We start from the raw sequence: 18,969 nt of genomic DNA, 5'->3' as shown, positions 1-18,969 counted from the left end.
AAGAGTTTTAAAAAATGTTGTAATCATATATCAGCAGATGGTGGTGATTTACGTACGTAATATTGTTCAATATATGGGTCGGTCTAACTCTGATAATGATGTATTTATGTTTTTAAATCCCTCCTCAGGATCGGCCTCTATAATCACAACTAAGTTACACAACAGAAACCACAAGCCAACGTTAACAATGAGCCCGGGGCGTTTTCTTTTGCTTGCAAGATAGTCAGTCACTTGCTGGATGATCGTGGTTTAAACAAGCCCAGTCACAGAGGTTTTTCAAAACTAGTCACTGAAAACTCACCAACTATGGTTCGTTAAGATCTCAGAGTCATCCTGATCAATTCGGCTGGTGTGTTCAATCAATACAGTATAGTAATAATAATTTTGTCACCTTTTTTTGACACTCTGCATCTCCTTATGGTCATTTTCTGTCTTTTTATGGTCAGTTTGTGTCTTTAAATGGTACAGTTCCATCTCTTTGTTGTACTTTTTCACATCTTGATTGTGATTTTTCATCCCTTTGTAGTTGTTTTGCAAACTATTTGGTTATTATGTCGCTTTTTGTTGACATTTTCATCTTTTTATGGTCATTTTGTATGTTTTTATGGTCATTTTGTGTGTGTTTTTGGTAATTTTGTGAATTTTTATGGTAATCTTTCATGTCTTTTTTACATCTTTATCATAATTTTTCTTCACATTATATATATTTTTGCATCTCCGTTATTATTTTGTTGTAATTTTTCAACTCTTTCATGGTCATTTTGTGACTTTTTTTGTGTCTCTTTGGTAAGTTTACATCTCTTTGTGGCAATTTTTCGTTGGTTTTCTTGGTTGTCATTTTTAATCTCATTACCGTAGTTGGTTTGCATCTTTGTGGTGGCTTATTTGGTCTCTTTTTGTTGTCATTTTGTCTTTTTGTGTGTCTTTCAATGATCATTTTGTGTCTTCTTACCATCTCTTTTTGCTATTGTTTCATATCTTTGTTGCCATTTTTCATTTCTATAGTAGTTGTTTTTGCATCTGTTTATAGTGAATTTGATTCTCTTAGTTGTTTCTATCACGTGTCTTTGAGGCTGTTTTGTGTCTTATAACAACTTTTAACATCTTTGTGACACATCTGAAGTCACTTTATACACTAGGCTACACAGTCTCTGCTGCTGCGGGGCCCCTCCACCCTCTCTCAGGCCCCGGGGCGCCGGAGCTCCACAGGCCGGTAATCCGTTCATGTCTTCTAACGCTACACCTGTCTTTTGTGTTGGAGTGTGTGTGTGTGTGTGTGTGTGTGTGTGTGTGTGTGTGTGTTATAGTGTTAGTTTGGGCCCGTGCGTGTGTTTGTGTGTGTGTGTAGATGCGCGCGCACGGGGTTTTTTGGATGTAGACTTTAGGACCCCGCGGAAACTTTCTCTCCGGTGCGGCAGAGCCTCTGCTGCGGCTCGTGAGAGAGAGAGCGAGCAGGTCGGTAGGAGAGAGAGAGAGAGAGAGAGAGAGGGGGGGCAGGCGGGGGAGCGCGAGCCAGCAGCGGAGAGAAGAGAAGACCCGGTAGAGCGCGAGCGAGGAGGGAGAGAGAGAGAGAGAGAGAGGGAGTGAGAGAGAGAGTGAGAGAGTGAACGAGAGGAGAGAGAGCGACGACCGTCAGGGTCCGGGTGCCTGAGGGACGGACGACACGGTAAATATATAAACATTACATTTTGGCCTCGCGGCACGGCTGCTATACTGTCCTATACAGTCATCTCCTGTCTCCTAAAGTCATCGCTCGCGCTGGCTCGCGCGCTGGCTGGCTGGCTGGCTGGCTCGCGCGCTCCGCAGCCGAGACCGTTGGTTCTGTTTTAGTAGGAGATGATGTGCGCGTGAAGTGAAGAAGACGGAGCGGTTCGTGAACGTGAACTTGAGGACTTCTCTGTTTTTTTTTTGTTTTTTTTTCCAACGGTGGTGGGAGGAAAATCACGGCGAACCGGGCGGCACGTCATTATTTAACGGGCTGTGTGTTATTAAACGTTGTCCGGCGGACCCCCCCTTTACCCCCCCTCCTCCCCCTCCCCAGTCTGCCCCCCCCTGCCCCCCCTCCTAGACACCACCAGCAGGTAACGTTAAACCGGAGCGCACGGCACCGTCCGCTTCAACCACCAGATGCAGACAGACACATCAGCGCGCGGAACAGAGAGAAGCGAAAAGCGCGAGCGCCTCCTCCTCCTCGATCGGCCGTGCAGCGTACGTGCGCGCGCCTCGCCTCGCCGGGGTTAACGGGTGCATTCGGTCTGAAACGCGCCCCCCCTCCTCCTCCTCCGTGTGTGTGTGTGTGTGTGTGTGTGTGTGTTTTTTACCTGACCCAGTAAAGCTTATCGTCGCTACACAACTCGGACACGTGTCTCTCTCTCACCGCGCGGCCTCCCGCCCCAACACAAACACACACACACATAGGCTACACACTCATACACACATACACACCCCACCGGGATTATACGCCGTTTATGAGACGAGGCCGTCCGGTAAAGGCCGCGTGAGGTCGCTCCCAATATTAATTGTCATAAAGCTGTTCTCCGTCAAGTCAGTGCGAGCAGCTGGGGCACTTCCGGTCTGCTCTTTAAAAATAAAAGCCTCCTCGCGTTTGTTTTTGGCCTTTTTTTCCTTATCAAATACTTTATACGACTCACAATTACACGATCTCATGCAATGTATGTATTGAAGTTATTAATAAATATCTTCCAGTTTTCCTCCATAATCTCTTGAGTTGAAATAATGTGCTGTTAAAGAAAGATTTAACTTGTCTTGTAGACTGAATATGTTGTCGGGGTGTCGATTATTATTGATAAATCTGTGAATGACATCCTTAAATTTGCCTTCAAAGAGGCAATTAAAGGAGCAGGGCTGGAATATCCCCACCCAGAAAAACCCAAAGACCAAAAATAATGCTCATCATCATCATCTGACTATGCATAATTAGCTTTATTGGGTCATAAATATTATACAAATACACACCAAGGAAGTTTAATATCTGTCTTTGTCCTCCAAGATGAACTCAAAATCTAGTTATGAGGCCTTAATTGCTTTAGTTGTTATTGACATCATTCGTTTCTTCTTATTTATTTCATATTTTATGTCTGTGAAGTGATTAACACAGAGAGACAATTTGGAAACGGTTGTAATAATCCGGCACTGAAGACCTGAGAGGTTGCAACCAACAATTATTTTTATGATTAATGAGATGAAAACTTTAATTAGAATTAAAAAAAAAAAACATTATTATTCCTTGGAGTATTTATTCATGATTATTAATATGCAACCCCAACCCCCAATCACAAATAGTAAAAATCACAAAAACTTTGACTTTAGAGTCACTGGAAACTGTGATTTGTCCATTGATATTTTGGTTTAAAACAACTATTTCTGGTTGATCCCATCTATTTAGACTCAGATTATTAAGATTTAGATATTTTTAAGTCAACAATAAGTAAAGTATTCAGTATCTCCCAAGTATCTCCAACATTGTGGAGACAGTTTGAAACAAGCCCTTGGGAAATAAACCATTTATAATCAGTAATAGTGTAACGAAACCAAGACAAATCTGTACACTGAAAATATGTTACCGACCTAAATGTTGAGGGATTTTGGACCCATGACCTCAGGTGACCTTAGAGCTTCCAAAATCCAGCGGTGACCTTGCACTTCTGTGAATATAGGCCATTAGAAAATAACTAAAATTAATAAAATAAAATTATCCAGACTTTAGGAATTAGATTAATGCAAACGTTTATCTATCCAGGCACCATCGTTAACATGAAGTCCTCATCATCGAGTCCAAATTATGACAAAAAGACTTCTGACTCCATTTACATTACAGCTACAGCAGCACAAAATGCATGTGAACAACTATACTCCAATAATATAAATCAAATTAGACAATGAAACCATTAAAAAAAATATATATCTATATATTTAATGCTTTTATTGTGAAGTCAAATCGCCCACTTCCCTGTCTCGTCACTGTCCAACTCTCACTACCTTGACACACCTCTGGAGCTTTTTCTCTGCGCAACCATTTCTCCTCCCACCAGCGCAGGCCCCTGCTTGGGCCTTTGACTATGGTCTAATTTAAACCACTGCTGGCATGAACACTGGAACAATTTAAATCAGTGTATATACATTTGCTTTGAGAGTGTGAGGTGTGTGTGTGTGTGTCTGTGTGTCTGTGTCTGTGTGTGTGTGTGTGTGACCTAAATATGCAGAACTTGGAGGACTTGAAGCCCGGGCCTGAAGCCTGGTTGGAGCTCGTGCATGGAGCCCTAGGGGGGTAGTAGTGGTGGTGGTGGTGTTGGTGGATACTGTACACCCATTTCTGCAAAGTTTTTTCCACCCCTGTCTTTTCCGCTGGTAACGCTGGCCGGCTGCCTGTTGTCTTTACAGTAGGTGATGCAAGGCCACAGCGTGAGGAGTGACATACTGTACTGTAGCAGCTACACAATACGTCTTGAGCAAAGCCAGACACACTGGCTGCAGCTTCCTCAGCTTCTCTCTCACTGCTGCTGCTGCTGCTGCTGCTGCTGCATGAGATACACAGCTTTTCTGTTTTAGGTGCAACTTGCAAACGTTACATTTTGTTGTTGATCAGTATCTGCCACCAGTCTGAACACATCACTCCACCAAAAAGAAAATACAAGGAACAAAAACTTTATGAGAGGCGTGCTCATGCAGAAGTAAATAAATGAACTGGAGGCTATTTTGACAAACATTATGTGTGTTGTGCAATGTGTACTGTACTGTATGCTTTAGCTGGCAGTTTAGCCTTCTGTCAAACACACAAAATAAATCAAGTTGGTTTTATTTACATATCTAAAACTCAAAAAACAAAAAAAAATCTTTAATATGGGTAACAAATGAAAATCCATTACAATGTTATTAAAAGATGAAGAGCAGATGAACAGTTTTCACAACTGATCTGAATCTGCTTATGAAGTGTATTGAACTAAGAACCACTGTGAGGCAATTAGTTTGCATGTAATTTGATTGGTTGGATATTAGTTTGGGGGGAAAAAAGCACCGCTGAAGGGCAATACAAGCTTAAAACCCCCCAAAGGAGCTCTTGGGCAGGTTGTATGTTGCTGTGGTGGTAGTACGTAGTGTTGCAGATGATGATGATGATGTGGTGCTCGCACGGTGCAAATCCCTGAATGAAAAACCGGCTCGTGTTTGGTTTCTTGCTCTCTCTCGATAAACTATAACGAAGCTGCTGTGCGTTCTGTGCTAATGGGTACTTAGCGGTAACAAGATACTTACAGTAGACAACGCAAAGAGGAGGAAGAGTGGGAGGAGGAACTGGTGTTCAGTGCTACACTAACTTTTTTTTGCCCCAGGGCCTCATGGGTAACCGTAATCGGCCCGGCGAAGCCACACTGCTTCCGCCTTGATGCTGCATCACCAGATGATAACACTCACCACCAAACAGTCTGTGAGAAACGAGAGAGCATTTCACCTCGGTTGACCTCGTTTGTGTTTCATCAATAACTACCCTTGTTTTCGAAAAATTGTGGTATTAGTTTTGACTATTTATAGCCGGTAATTTAAAATAACATAAATAATGTGACTGAAAGAGGTCAATCAGAGTCACGATTGTATTGTATTGTATGTATGAGCCTGCGTTTCTTCTCACTCTTGAGTTTTATAGCTAATTATTTATCCACAACTTCACTCTCACTGCTCCTGTTGAGTCAGTTTTGCAGCTGGCAGCTCTAAAAAAAAACGTTATATACACAATATGCACCAAAAAGACAGTTAGAAACTAGCTGGTGAACACAGTGGAGCATTTATCAGGTAAAGAGCCAGATGTTCACCTCTGGAGTTTAGTGGAAGAGACGGTGGAGACCAAAAATAGAGCAAAAAAAGACAATTAGGGAGCATGATAACTCTATTTTTCCACCGATACTGATAGCCGATAATTTCCTGCTTCTCATAACCTATGCCGATAACCGCTAACATTTTTAATATGTGGTTAAAGCAGAAGTAAGTGATATTTTTGTGTTAATATAAGTCTTAAATAGTTATATCTTCCGACAGCAATCACTTACATAGAGTGTTTGGTCTGAAACACGGGTCTGTCAGTCCCTCTGCTCTGCTCTGAACCGAGGAGAAAACATTTATCGTATCCTACAGTTTTTATCCAATGAGGAGAGAGAACGGCATGCAGGGCTGTGTGTGCAGCCAAGGGACGCCGTGAATGTGGTGACGTAGGGACGAGGACTGTTATGGTGCGTTCAAGGAAACTCGTAAGTCGTGTTTTTCCGACCTGTGAAGTGGTACCAGTTCGATCTGGTACGAGTTCACGGGTCGGAAGTTACGAGTGGCCGTTATAGTGACTTTCACCGGTAAAACAGGTCGGAAAAACACGAGTGGGTTGCCTGAAACGCTACAAAGTCGTAAGTTGTGACTTGAAGCTGTAATTTACGGTTTCAAAAGCCTACCTGGAACGCAGCATTAGCCAAAACGACCGGATCGCTTACTTCTGCTTTAAGAAAGGCTTAGATGTAGTGAGTAAAGATGAATTTAACATTATAGCTCTGCCTCTGACTTAACCAAATGATATAACAACAACAGTTATGACAGTAATTGTTTCAAACCAACTTAGGGAGCAACAAAGGACTGAAAATTAGCTAAAATTTAGGCATTGTTGGCCATCTATAATTGACTCTGGTAATCGGTACAAAAAATAAGTCATTATCGGACTAAACTGTGTATTTTGGCCGATAATTATCAGCCAATATCGGGCCGATAGTTATCTATACCGATAGTTAGCGTGCATCCCTTGAGTCAATAGGGGAGATTCACCAGGTCGATAAAACACAGCTCCAGATTCTATTACTGTGTCACCATTTTATCATAAAAGGTCACGATTTGTCAATGGTGTCTTTACAATTTGATTAGGCTATGATTTGATTATGCTGCCCCCAAGGGGTCGAAAATCGGTCATTGCAGGTTTAATGTCAAAACTAATATGTGAGAATTTGAGAAATGCTGGAAATACAAATATACTGTCTAAAACTGAGTTCAAGTTAAAGTAGTAAAAAAAAAAGTGTTGTTAGATGTTAATCAGTACATCAAAGTCACAGATACTTCACAATATATGATCAGGAAAAGCAGCAACACTCAGGTTTAAGAGGCTAAAACAGAAAAAATGTAGACATCTTCTACACCACGTTTGCTTTATTGATCATCAAGGTAGTGCTTCCTCGGCTGGTTGTCTTTCAATCTGCTTGTATTGCCTTTTTTTTTCCCAAAAGAAAAGTTTAAGCAAAGCCAACTGCATTGGATTTAACAGAGAGAAGTGAAACAGCACCACACTGTTTTTTTACGTCTCCACCAACATGAGCTGAGTCTTTTTCCCAGTGTGACGATCAATCAGCTCCTTCGTGTGTCTAAAAGACTTAAACTGTGAACAGAAACGAGCCCGATAGACAGATATGGGCACATTCTGCTCAAGTTTGTTTGCCAATAACTGCTGGTAAACGGCCTTTAAACGTGCTCAAGTGCCCAAAATCTGCCAAAACAAATGGAGACGACTGATGTGTGTGTGTGTGTGTGTGTGTGTGAGAAAGAGAGCACATTTCAAACCAAAATGTTTATGAAATCTCGGTTTTACAGTCAAAACTAGTTCTTGAGCCTTTAAATCCGACCCCTGCGACCCCTCTCCTCCCTCCCCCTCCTCCCATCCCCTCTTGAAGAACAATTACACTTTAAATTTCCTTTTGTTCTCGCTCTAACTCATTTCCACAGCCGATCCGTAGATGATGAGGCAAATATAGGGAGCCAAGATGAAGTACTCACAAGGTCACACATGGCTGCCTCGCTCTGCACTGAACGCCCTTCAAAACAGACGTCCGTTTTTTTTTTCGTGTTTTTTTTTCCAAAGTAGTGACGTTTTACACTATCGCAAGCTTCTCTAAACCACCAGTGTTACATTTAATGCTGCAGGAGGGGGGAAAGAAACAGCTTCCTACAGCTTCTTAAATGTGAATTCCTGTTGTTTTCCATTGCTGTAAGTGATTGTAAATCAGATCCCGGTAGGTTTAACAAGATGTCACATTGAATAAGTGCTTAAAAACAAACTATATATAATCATAGTCCTGGTTGCTGAGAGCCTGAAAACACATTTTTTTGCACGTCATTCTTTCTTTTCTTTTTTTAAATGTGTCTTTTTCCTTCTATTGTTAGAAAAGGATGCCAAGGGATTTCCCAATTAATCAATATTGCAAATATTATCCAATGCAGCCTTGGACTGTTTTGAATGAATGATGTTTTTTTGAGATTTGTGATATTTTCAGCTTCACTGTCTGTGCGACGTTTGTGTTGCCTCTTTAAACCATGATGATTCGAACATGTCTGTGTCATGCTCGTGGGAGAAAATCCCTTTTTTTTTGTTTTTTTTTAACCTGCAGCCATTTTGTCTAATGAAATGGGCACGCACGCACACACATGCACACACACACACACATACACGGGCCACATCAATCATGGTGTGACAGCCATGTTGAAAGCAACCCCGATTCCTGCAGATTCCTTTGAGGACACCTGCACATGTGTGTGTTCATGTGTGTGCATAAATGTGTGTGTTAACCTGTTACTGCTCAGAAATTGAATATTTTTCTGCTCTGCATGTAGCGATCCCATCCATCAACTGTACTTCATAGAGACACACACATACACACACCTGTTGTACAGCCACGACCCCGGGGCTTTCTGTGTGTGTGTGTGTGAGAGAAAGGTTGAGCAGAAAGTGGATAGACTGAGGAGTAAGGAGGAGGAAGAGGGAATAGGAAGATGTCGGCCTCATGCTGTGAATGATTTCTTACTTAAGCTTTGGTGAATTTCCTCTCACTGTATATCCACTCATGTCCCTCTGTGTGTCTGTTTGTGTGTGTTTGTGTGTGTGTTTTTTTTCTCCCAGGAGAGGGGGAGGACAGAGTGAACCAGTGAGCGTTTGACCAACCAACCAACCGACAGAGAAGACAGACAAGACAGAGAAGACAGACAGCTTGAATGAAGCCGCACCTGGTGCTTCTGAGGACCTTTCCCATGTTTTGATTTGTTCCTTTTTTCCTTTTTTTTTTTTTTACTTTGTACTCTTGGTTTCACCGAGCCGCTCCTTGCCATGCCGTCCAACAGTCCCGCCGCCACCGAGCCGCCCCAGACGCCAGAGAACGACGCCTCCCATGATGTGGTGAGAAAGAGATTATCACTTTTAATACTGCATTTATTTTTTTATTTTTTTATTATCAAAAACCCAAATGATTTCTGTTGGTTACACCTCTCCCTCTATAATCAATAATACATATCACAAGCAGTGGAAAAACGTCCTCAAAGTGAAGACTTTCCTGGGTTACAATGAAAAAGAGACAAAAAATTATACATAAAAGTCCTGCAATCAAAATGTTATGGAAATACTATATAAGATTAAAGATACATGTATGGAGTCAGGAAGGTGCCCAATCAACAACACTGTGTGTCAAAATGAAAGTGTTCAAAAATAGAAACAATAAATTAAAAGACTTATTAGCAAATACAGTATTTGATCTAAGTTGGTGCGTGCATTTCATACAAAATATGCAATTAAGTGTCTTTGAAAGATGTAAAAAAAAAAGTTTGATCAAAACCACCCACGTAAAACCCACGTAAAAAAAACGAGATTGATAAAATGAAGACATTAAAAAGAGGCTGAAAACCAAATATGATAAATTTCCAACAAGTAAATATTAAAATAACTCATACTAATAAAGTGAGGTTAAATATAGTACATAGGTGTATTTAAGATAATATAGAATAGTTCATTTTCAAAAGCAGATAACTTCGTTTTTTTTTTAATTTTCAGGGATTTTTCAAAGATTTTTTTATTATCATTTACACCAGGTCATATAAGTCAAACCAAAGTTGAGTGGCTTTGACCAAAGAGATGAGACGTAACAAAACAGAAGTATCTCAAAAAAAAAAGAAGCTTTATTGAAAACAACACTATGCAAAGAATAAAATGGCGTTTATCTGCTTTTGCAAATGAACTCATCAATATATCAGTGTATTCAATACAGAGAAAGGGGGGCATAACATATTGTCACTCTTTACACTCCATACAAACAGATCAACTCATAACAGCAGGCTCTTATTTTGATGACTGGTCCCTTTTTTTTGAGTGTTAAGTTACTGGTGCATTAATGCATAAGCACTATTTAAGTGTTGTACATCACATGCACTTAGTAACTAGATCTTACTAACTAATGAATGAACTGCAGCGTCGTGTAAATCACGGTTCAACATTAGTTTTATGGAGGTCATTACCGTGTGGAGCTAATGTTTGTTTGCAGGATGTAGAGTCATTAAATACCGTACATGCACACGTTTCCCCTCTGGCACTGTAAATAATGCAGATTTAAACTTTAAACAACCATAAAAAGGTAGTGATAGTGTACTGTATTATCACTGCTATTAATTAGTTATTGCTTGAGTTATTAAACATATTGAAATACCAAAAGCTGCTATTTTGGCAGCCTCGGTTGTTATGCAGGAAGTTCAGTCATCGCATAAATGTTTTCACATAAAACATTCATTATTTCCCTCTGTAAATAGTTTAATAAGTAGAAATGAAAATACCTATAAAAAGGAAATAGCTACATTTAAGTGCCAGTATCACCACAGAGTGCATCACCACTACTACAACTACAGTACTACAACGACTACAACTACTACTACAACTTCTACTGTCTCTGCTGTTCCTGTGATGATCGCTGCTTCTATTATTAACAGATTGAAATACTACAACCGTTATTTTTGAAGCCACAGATATTATTACAACCACCACCACTGCCTCTTTTACTACGGCTATCATTACCACTACTACTTTTGGCTTCTCCGCGTGCACTCCAGAGCTGTTTTTAGCCAACAAACACACACAAACACACACACACACACACAGAAGATCTGGCAACCCGGACCCCCGTGTCTGTGTGTGTGTGTGTTTGTAATAATTAAACTTAAAGTTATTTATTTACATTCGCTACAAGCTGCTCTGCATTCCTCGCACTCATCCGACCACATGCAGGTGAGACGACGAGTGCAGGGTTTCCACTCTCAAACTGTTTTTCTTTTTTTTCTTTCTCGTCTACTTTACACAAATGAGCATGCGTGCACACACACACACACACACATACATATAGACACACAAATGCACACATTACCACACAGTCAGACGTACACAAGGTGAAAAATGCCTCCTTTCATTTGCCCCCCGCCCCCCCAGGGCAGCCCCTCGTAAATCTGCGAGAAGTTTGAAGTTCATTCTATAGTCAGCGCCGCCGCCGCCGCCCGCGATATAAAGAGCCGTGTTACTCTCTTACTTCCACATTCACACGGTGGCAACGGGCCAAAGCGCACAACGTTTCCCTCATATAGAGTTTGTTGTGCTTTTTATTTTTTAACTTCCTGAGACTTTAACTCTCTTTCTCTCTCTCTTTCTGTGTTTTTCTCAAAGAAAGAAATCAGAGTGAGTCACGGTGTTTGAAAAAAAGACATGGCAAGTTACTGTAGGAGAATAAAAGGTGGAGGTGGAGGTTTTTGACTTATTTCACTTATAATGACATAATAAATATGACAGAAGCCGCTGTTTTAAAAAAAAAAAAAAAAAGGTATAAGGTGGGCTCACTTTACCGGTGTCACCCACTCGTCGAAATAACGTCTTAATCCCGCGAAACAAACAAAATGAAAGGAGAATGAAAAAAGTGAAAAATCCCTGTTTGTTGTTCGGTTTATTCAGTTTTGGTTTGAGTGTGAGCTTAAAGGGATAGTTCAACATTTTGGCACACATTCACCACGCTATGAGATAATAACGGAACGTTAAGAGACAGAGTTGTTTTAGAGGCAAATGCAGAGTCTGCTTGCAGAAAAAATGCTCCCGACGGGAACGCGCATCAGCTGTTTTGCATGAATTTACCTCTAAAACAACTCTGTCTCGTAACGTTCTGTTATTATCTCATAGCGTGGTGAATGTGCAGGTCACAACTTGTCCACCAGAGTGTTTTGGAGTTGTTGGATTGTGTATTTGATGAGTTTGATGAGGGAAACCAAGAAATCTCATTAGCCTCCGTAGCGTAGCTCTGAGCAGCTCACGGCTCTGCTCCGACGTTCTAAAAATAGCTTGCACCGACAATTAAAGGTAACGAACATACTGCTAAAACTACTGTATAGGGATTATAGCAATGGGTCAATTTGCCAAAATGTTGAACTATCCCTTTAAGAAGCAATGCTCAGAAATAATTTCAAAGTCTAAAATAGACAAGACGGATAAATTAAGAATATTTGAATAAAATAATTTGCCTTTGGCTCTAAACTCATATTTGTAACATGAATTTCCATGTGTGCAGGCTTTGAAACATCACGCCACAGGGCTCGGGGCTTTATTGACCTCTTTATTTAGGCCCATACATGTCTATCATTTTTTAATAACTCGAACATTGATCCTATTTTAAGCGCCGCTCCTTTTCCTTTTTAACGCACCACCACCACCACCACCACCAGCAGCACTACCGCCGCCAAGCAGAGCGAAGCACCATCTCTGAGGACTTAGGTCATCTTTCCCCTCTGAGGCCGCGGCTGTCAAGTGCCAACATTAATGCTGCGTACAGTAAATGTCGTAAACGCCTGAGACAGTTTGAAGAACATCCTCGTCATGTCGGAGAGCGCGCGTGTGTGTGTGTGTGTGTGTGTGTGGAGCAGCTCGTATAACTGTGTGTGAAGGTGAAGAGGGAGGAGGATTACTGATTATTAACATAGACATCTGTAGCTGTAATACAGATGTGTTTAAAGTCGGTTTGGAGGCCGAATGCAGATAAAAGAGGCTTTTTTTTTTAAAAGAAAATTCTGTTGACAGCTTTATAAAGCCGTGATCAGACGAGTGGTGGATTCAAAGTGAAATTCAGAGAAAAAGCCGGAGACGAGGGAGGCAGAAGAAAGGAGAGAGGGAGAGAGATACAGAGAGGAAGAGGAGGAGGACGAGGGGATGGGGGAACGAAGGAAGGAAAGAAAGAAAGAGGGAAAGAAAGAAAGAAAGGGGACAAGCCGTCTGCTGATGATGGGATCCTCCTCTGCCCGCCTGGTTTGCAGTCTGGTCGCTTAGCAACTGCAGCAGCCTAAAATAACCTGCCGGGAGACAGAAATAGACCAAAGATATATGGACAGATTGGCCCCAGTGTGTGTGTGTGTGTCTCTCTCTCTCTGTGCATCTGTGTGTGTGTGTGTGTGTGTGTGTGTTGACATATTCTTGAAAAGATGTGAGTGGTTTTCCAGCACCGCCACCGCCACCGCCGCCATCATCATCGCCACGGCCACCGCCACGCTGCGCTCTCCTCTTCTCTCCTCTCCTCTGCGCCTTTTTGTTGCACTTTGATCACATGACCGAGCCCCAGTTGTTGACGGCGTGAAAACATGTGTGTGCGTCGTCGTGACTCGGCAGGGTTTCTGCAGGTCATTAAAAAGCATGAAAAGTCATTAAATATATTTTGCTAAAATTAAGGCCTTAAATGGCATTAAAAGGCATTAAATCCGATTCTCAAAGGCATTAAAAAATTGATTGATTAATACAGTGAGATTGAAGAAATGGAGAATTTTCTAAATTAATCGGAATCGGCAGGTCAGGCTATTTAAAAATCGGTGATTGGCCAGAAAATTGCAGTCGGTGCACCCCTATTGGTGTGATAAACATGCAGAACCAAGTAATTGGGTGTGTATGTGTATATAGGTAAGTGTATGTATGCACACGTATAGTATTTGCAGTCACGGGCATTAAAAATGTTTGAAATGGCATTAAAAAGGGCATTAAAAAGCATTAAATTAGATTTGCTGGTACCTGCAGAAACCCTGCTCGGGCATATGGCCGACACACCACCACCAAGCACCAGGCCCCATTAGCTGGTCCCCGTTCTGGCTGGTTGCTATGCTGATCGTCAGGGAAGTGACATCAGAATGTTTAGTCAGCACAGCACAGCGTCGGTCGGCCCCCAGTCGGAGACAGTTGCTAAGCAGTTTCTGCACCTTAGTAACCACTCCACTGTCACGGCGACAAGAGGGAGGAGGACAGAGGACATTAATGGAAACACGGCTGTGACAGCGGAGGAGGAGGAGGAGGAGGAGGAGGAGGAGGGAGCAGGTCTCGTTATTAACCTCAGAGGGTTCAGTCAGTGTGATGTGAAACCTGTTAGACTGTCTGTGTGAGCGCAGGAGAGGAGGCCACACACACACACACACTTAGAGACACACACACACACACACACACTTAGAGACACACACACAAACACACTAGTATGTACAGTATCGAACAGGCAGCAAAACACACAGTGAACGTAGCTTCTGCAGTAATCATCACGCTGCAAAAACTCAAAATCTTTCCAAGAATATTACATTTGTCTTATTTCTTGTCAAAATATCTAATTTCTAGTCAAAACTAATCTCTTTCCACTAAAAACAAGACTCATCACCTAAAAATGAACTTGTTTTTAGATAGATTCACTTGTTTCAAACAAATTTTCACTTGAAATAAGTAGAAAAATCTGCCAGAAAAAAAGGAAGTTTTTTTGTGCTTGTACATAATAAGAAAGAAAAACTTGCTCCACTATCAGATTTTTCTACTTTTTTCAACTGAAAATAGGCTTGAAATAAGTAAAAAATATGATTAATAAAGACGTGACAAAGACATAATTGTGGGTTAGTTAAGTCAATGTGAGGCTAATGTTCTTAAGCATCTACAAACTGTTAACAAGTTTCTCATACGTTCTTATTAATCTCTTATAGTCTGGCATTAGTAACACTTATATTATCTTATAAATGCAGAATAATGTTAATAAGGATCTTATTAGGACTTATAAGGGCCTTATTATCTATTAACTAACGCTTATTACAAGGATCTTAAGCGTTACCGAAAAATCTGCCAGTAAAAGGACATTTTTTGTGCTTGTACATAATAAGAAAGACAAAACTTGCTCCACTATCAGATTTTTTCTACTTATTTCAAGTGAAAATAGGCTTGAAATAAGTTAATGTCTAAAAATAAGCTACTTTTTTAATGTGATGAGTCTTATTTTAGGTATAATGAGATTAGTTTTGACTAGAAATTACATTTTGACTAGAAATAAGACAAAAATTCTTGGTAAGATTTTGAGTTTTTGCAGTGATCACCAGAACCACAGCACGTTACAGTCAGCAAAGTGAGTAGACGAAGTTCAACGGTGACAGTCTGACATTACTGTACGTTGGTTACAGCATAGTTTCAGAAACCACACACGCTGCTGCTGCCAAAAACCACAGAAATGAACCCCTGTGTCGGTCCATAATATAGAGACCACAGGAGCGAGAGCCGCAGCTTTCATATTTCATATTTTCATATTTTCAAGTATGCGATGGTGAAAGAGGAAGAATGAAGCGTGACGTGTTGCCCAATCCCGTTCCTCAGTCGGACCCCCTTCAGTTGTCCCCCAGCGAAACGAGACACCACCACCGCCGCTGCACTGTGATGCGCCGTCATACGGGCCTGAAGTGTTGAAAAAGTTCAACTATTTCACTGCTGCTGGACTTGTAGATACATTTGGACGTCATTATCGTCATCGTGTGCTGCCATATCAGTCATGAAAATACACCTATCGTCCATAAAGTAGGAATAATTTGGTTTTCAGGCACATTCCAGGGTCCGACGTTAAGGTTTTTTCGTACTTGCCCTGTCGGGCAAGTACTTTTCAAATCTACTTGCCCCATCTAAATTCTTACTTGCCCTGCCTAGGTTTTTTTTTTCTGGTTGTGTGGTGCATACTTTCGCTCATGACTTATATCTTACTAAAATCCTTCCTGTTGACTATACACAACACTACACAACACTTCTTTCTTCAGAAAGCAGTATTTATTATTATCTATAATTGCATTTAAATGGCAATCATTGCAGACATGTAAAATTAACTGCTATTTCACATTATTTGACCAGTAGCAGTTACACCCTCCATGCCCTATCTGAACAGGTGAGCCACCTGTTTAATGCCCGATCACAGTTGAAATCTTGAACTGAAGGGCCTTTTAATGGCTAAAACATTAACCTGGACAACATTTTAACAGATAGCTGGCTCCTCCAATCAGATTTTATTCTTTTCATTGCATTCACATGCTGCAGTGGACAATTTAGCTTCAGTATTAATGCAGTATCTAAAATATATATATATATATATATATATATATATATATATATATATATATATATATATATATATATATATATATATATATATATATATATATATATATTAGAAAAGACCAATTTAAAAAATAATTTTGAATATGAAAATGTTCATGTCCATCTATATGCTCTCAATACTTGGTTGGGGCCATTTGACTTGAAATAGCCTAGACTTTTCCATGTTACTCTAGTTTATTGAGTTGCCCCTGTAAAACTCAAGGATGTGGGACATTGAAACAACAGTGACAGGCAAACAGCCAATCATGTGTGTCAAACTCAATTTAGTTCAGGGGTAACAAACAGCACAATTTGATCTCAAGTAGGCCTAACCAGTAAAACAATATCATGATAGCCTATACATATATTTTAAAATTTCTATTTTTCCTCTGTTTTAGTACATTATTAAGATGTTTACAGTTAATGAACTATCCTTTTACAAAACATATTATGAACCACCTGAAATTTCTTGATAAAAATATGTGCAATTTAAAATTTTCACACTTGCTGAGGGCCGGATTGGACCCACTGTTGGGCCGGTTTTGGCCCGCGGGCCGCATGTTTCACACCCCTGGTTGTAGCGCCGTCTCCACGTGTGTTTATTGACAACAGGATTATAACCTAAAAAGGGCACGTTAGCTCGTCGGTATGGTAACTAAACGGTGCGTCTGCCCCGAGTCTGAAACAGCGGCGGTGAAGCAGCGTCAGGCCGCTCACCGTCAGTGAAATGCTCGGTGAAATCGCCGATTACGGCGAGCCGCGAGCGACGTACCTATCTCACCTGGTAGAGCACCCGCTGCAGCGACCCAGTTCGATCCCACCTGACAGTGCCTTTGCTCCGCGTCAACCCCCCCTCTCCCCCCGTCTCTCTCCAGCTGTCCTTTCAAAATAAATGCATAAAAAGTCCGAAAATAAAAAATAATAAAATCTGAGTCGGTGCTTGCCCGACCGGGCAAGTCCGCGCAGGTTCTACCTGCCCGCCGGTAATTTTTACTTGCCCCGGGCAATCGGGCAACCGTTATTGTCGAACCCTGCATTCCTCTTTTTATTCCTATTCATACACATCAGTAATCACGTTTGACCTTTGACCAGGTGCAATAATCACATACTGAGTCCCAGTTACCCAGCTGAAATGAATCCATGCTGGTTTGTTTGTTTGATTGTTTGTAAATCTTTATTCAATCAATTCAAATGCTCCCTAAAATACCCACAGACATGAGACAGAAACGGACATTTGCAAGACAATAAATGCCAAACAGTGGGCAACACCGGCCCAAAAGAGTGTGCAAAAGAGGCAAGGCTATATACAAACATACAAAATAAAGATAAAAGTGGATATCAAGTTAAAAACCTCTATGTCTTCCAATGTGCAACGAAAGTATGCAACAGTGTCTTAACGCATTGATCCGTGTCAGAGGCAACCATACCTAATATTAGTGACTGAGTAATATATTGGACGCTCTTATGCATGAAATCCCCTCGAACATGTGTTTCTGTTAAACTGACCAAGGTTGAAAATTTGAAACAAAAACCCTCAATATTGTTCAATACCACTCAATGTGTTTGTGTTTAAGCCTGAATACACAGTTTGTAAAGGTTAAGTGTGGTTTAATTGTATATGTTGGGAAGGTTTTAGAAGATATACACTTCATCTATCAAGAATAAATCACATTATCACAATCATTTCAAATCAGCAACAACAGTGTAACGTCAGTGACAAACAAATGTCATACAAAGTAATTAAAAAACTGAAAATATAATATACAGACACAAGATTGAAAGCAGTATAAAGTGATTTTAAAATCCTAATTGATGGCGAAATACCAACATTTATGTGTTTCTGTCATTGGTTGTGCAGCCATCTTTGCTATTGCCTCTGGTGTATTGTGGGAAATTTGTCACACCCCTTCGTTTCCAATTTTTGTTTCCTCTCTGGTAGAAATCATCAGACTTCCTGTATATGTACAGTACAACACTTTCCACTGTTAAAGCTCTTAACGTCTCGAGCAATTAAAAACAATATTCCCTCTGACTGGTGATTTTAAAGCTGCTCGGTTCACTTCCGCAACACAAGAGTCTTAATGTTTTCTCCTTTTTTTAACAGTGACATTCATTTATTTTCTGCCCCGAGGCTGTACGCTTGCACATGAAGAGCGTTCAAATATGAATAAAAAGGCCTGGAGTAAAAAAGAAAAAAAACACTGCAGCCGGCTTCGGTGCTCTTAAAGCAACAGGACGAATCTCTGACGATTAAACGAGGTTAAAGTCTGGACGTCTTCACTCAGGAGCAGCAGGTGTCGATCGTTTTCTTTGGCTTCTTTCTTTAAACATCGCTCAGAGTCGATGTAAAAATAGAAAAGTGTGGATCTGATCTGGGTTTTGATCAGACCTTCACATTACTGGGGGATTGTATCAATGCAGAGATTATGGCTATGACTATAATACTGTGCAGCAGATTTACAGCTCAGAGTAGAAACAAAAAAACACCACTCAAGTGGAGTCACCTTCTACTCCAGTTCAGCACTGCAGTGTTCACACAGAAATACACGCACACAATAAAAAAAAACAAAAAAAAAAACACCACTCACATTTAATCTGAGTGTGAATGAGTGGATTTTTTTGTATCATGCACCAAACATGATTCACACCCTCTCCTTCCCCCTTTATAAACCACTGTCTCTTCATTGATGTAGTGGCTCTTTTTGCTCACATTAATTATTTATCCTTATGTC

General features: G+C 40.7%; 1 protein-coding gene across 11 annotated transcripts in view; it reads left to right on the top strand.

Moving 5' to 3' along the window:
* The first annotated feature begins 1,509 nt into the window (after window positions 1-1,509).
* dnmt3aa (DNA (cytosine-5-)-methyltransferase 3 alpha a) overlaps window positions 1,510-18,969 on the top strand; it is a 78,888-nt gene continuing 61,428 nt past the window's right edge. For all 11 annotated transcript variants that reach the window (XM_084001299.1, XM_084001307.1, XM_084001304.1 and 8 more), the window contains exons 1-2: window positions 1,510-1,666; window positions 8,933-9,205. In XM_084001299.1, the coding sequence (XP_083857425.1) occupies window positions 9,137-9,205 (69 nt within the window). In that variant the 5' untranslated portion in view covers window positions 1,510-1,666; window positions 8,933-9,136. The remainder of the gene's footprint in view (window positions 1,667-8,932; window positions 9,206-18,969) is intronic.

This window comes from Trachurus trachurus, assembly GCF_905171665.1.
Source record: "Trachurus trachurus genome assembly, chromosome: 24".
NCBI lineage: Eukaryota > Metazoa > Chordata > Actinopteri > Carangiformes > Carangidae > Trachurus > Trachurus trachurus.
Note: the sequence above shows the minus strand (reverse complement) of the source record. Positions and strands in the feature narration are given on the sequence as shown.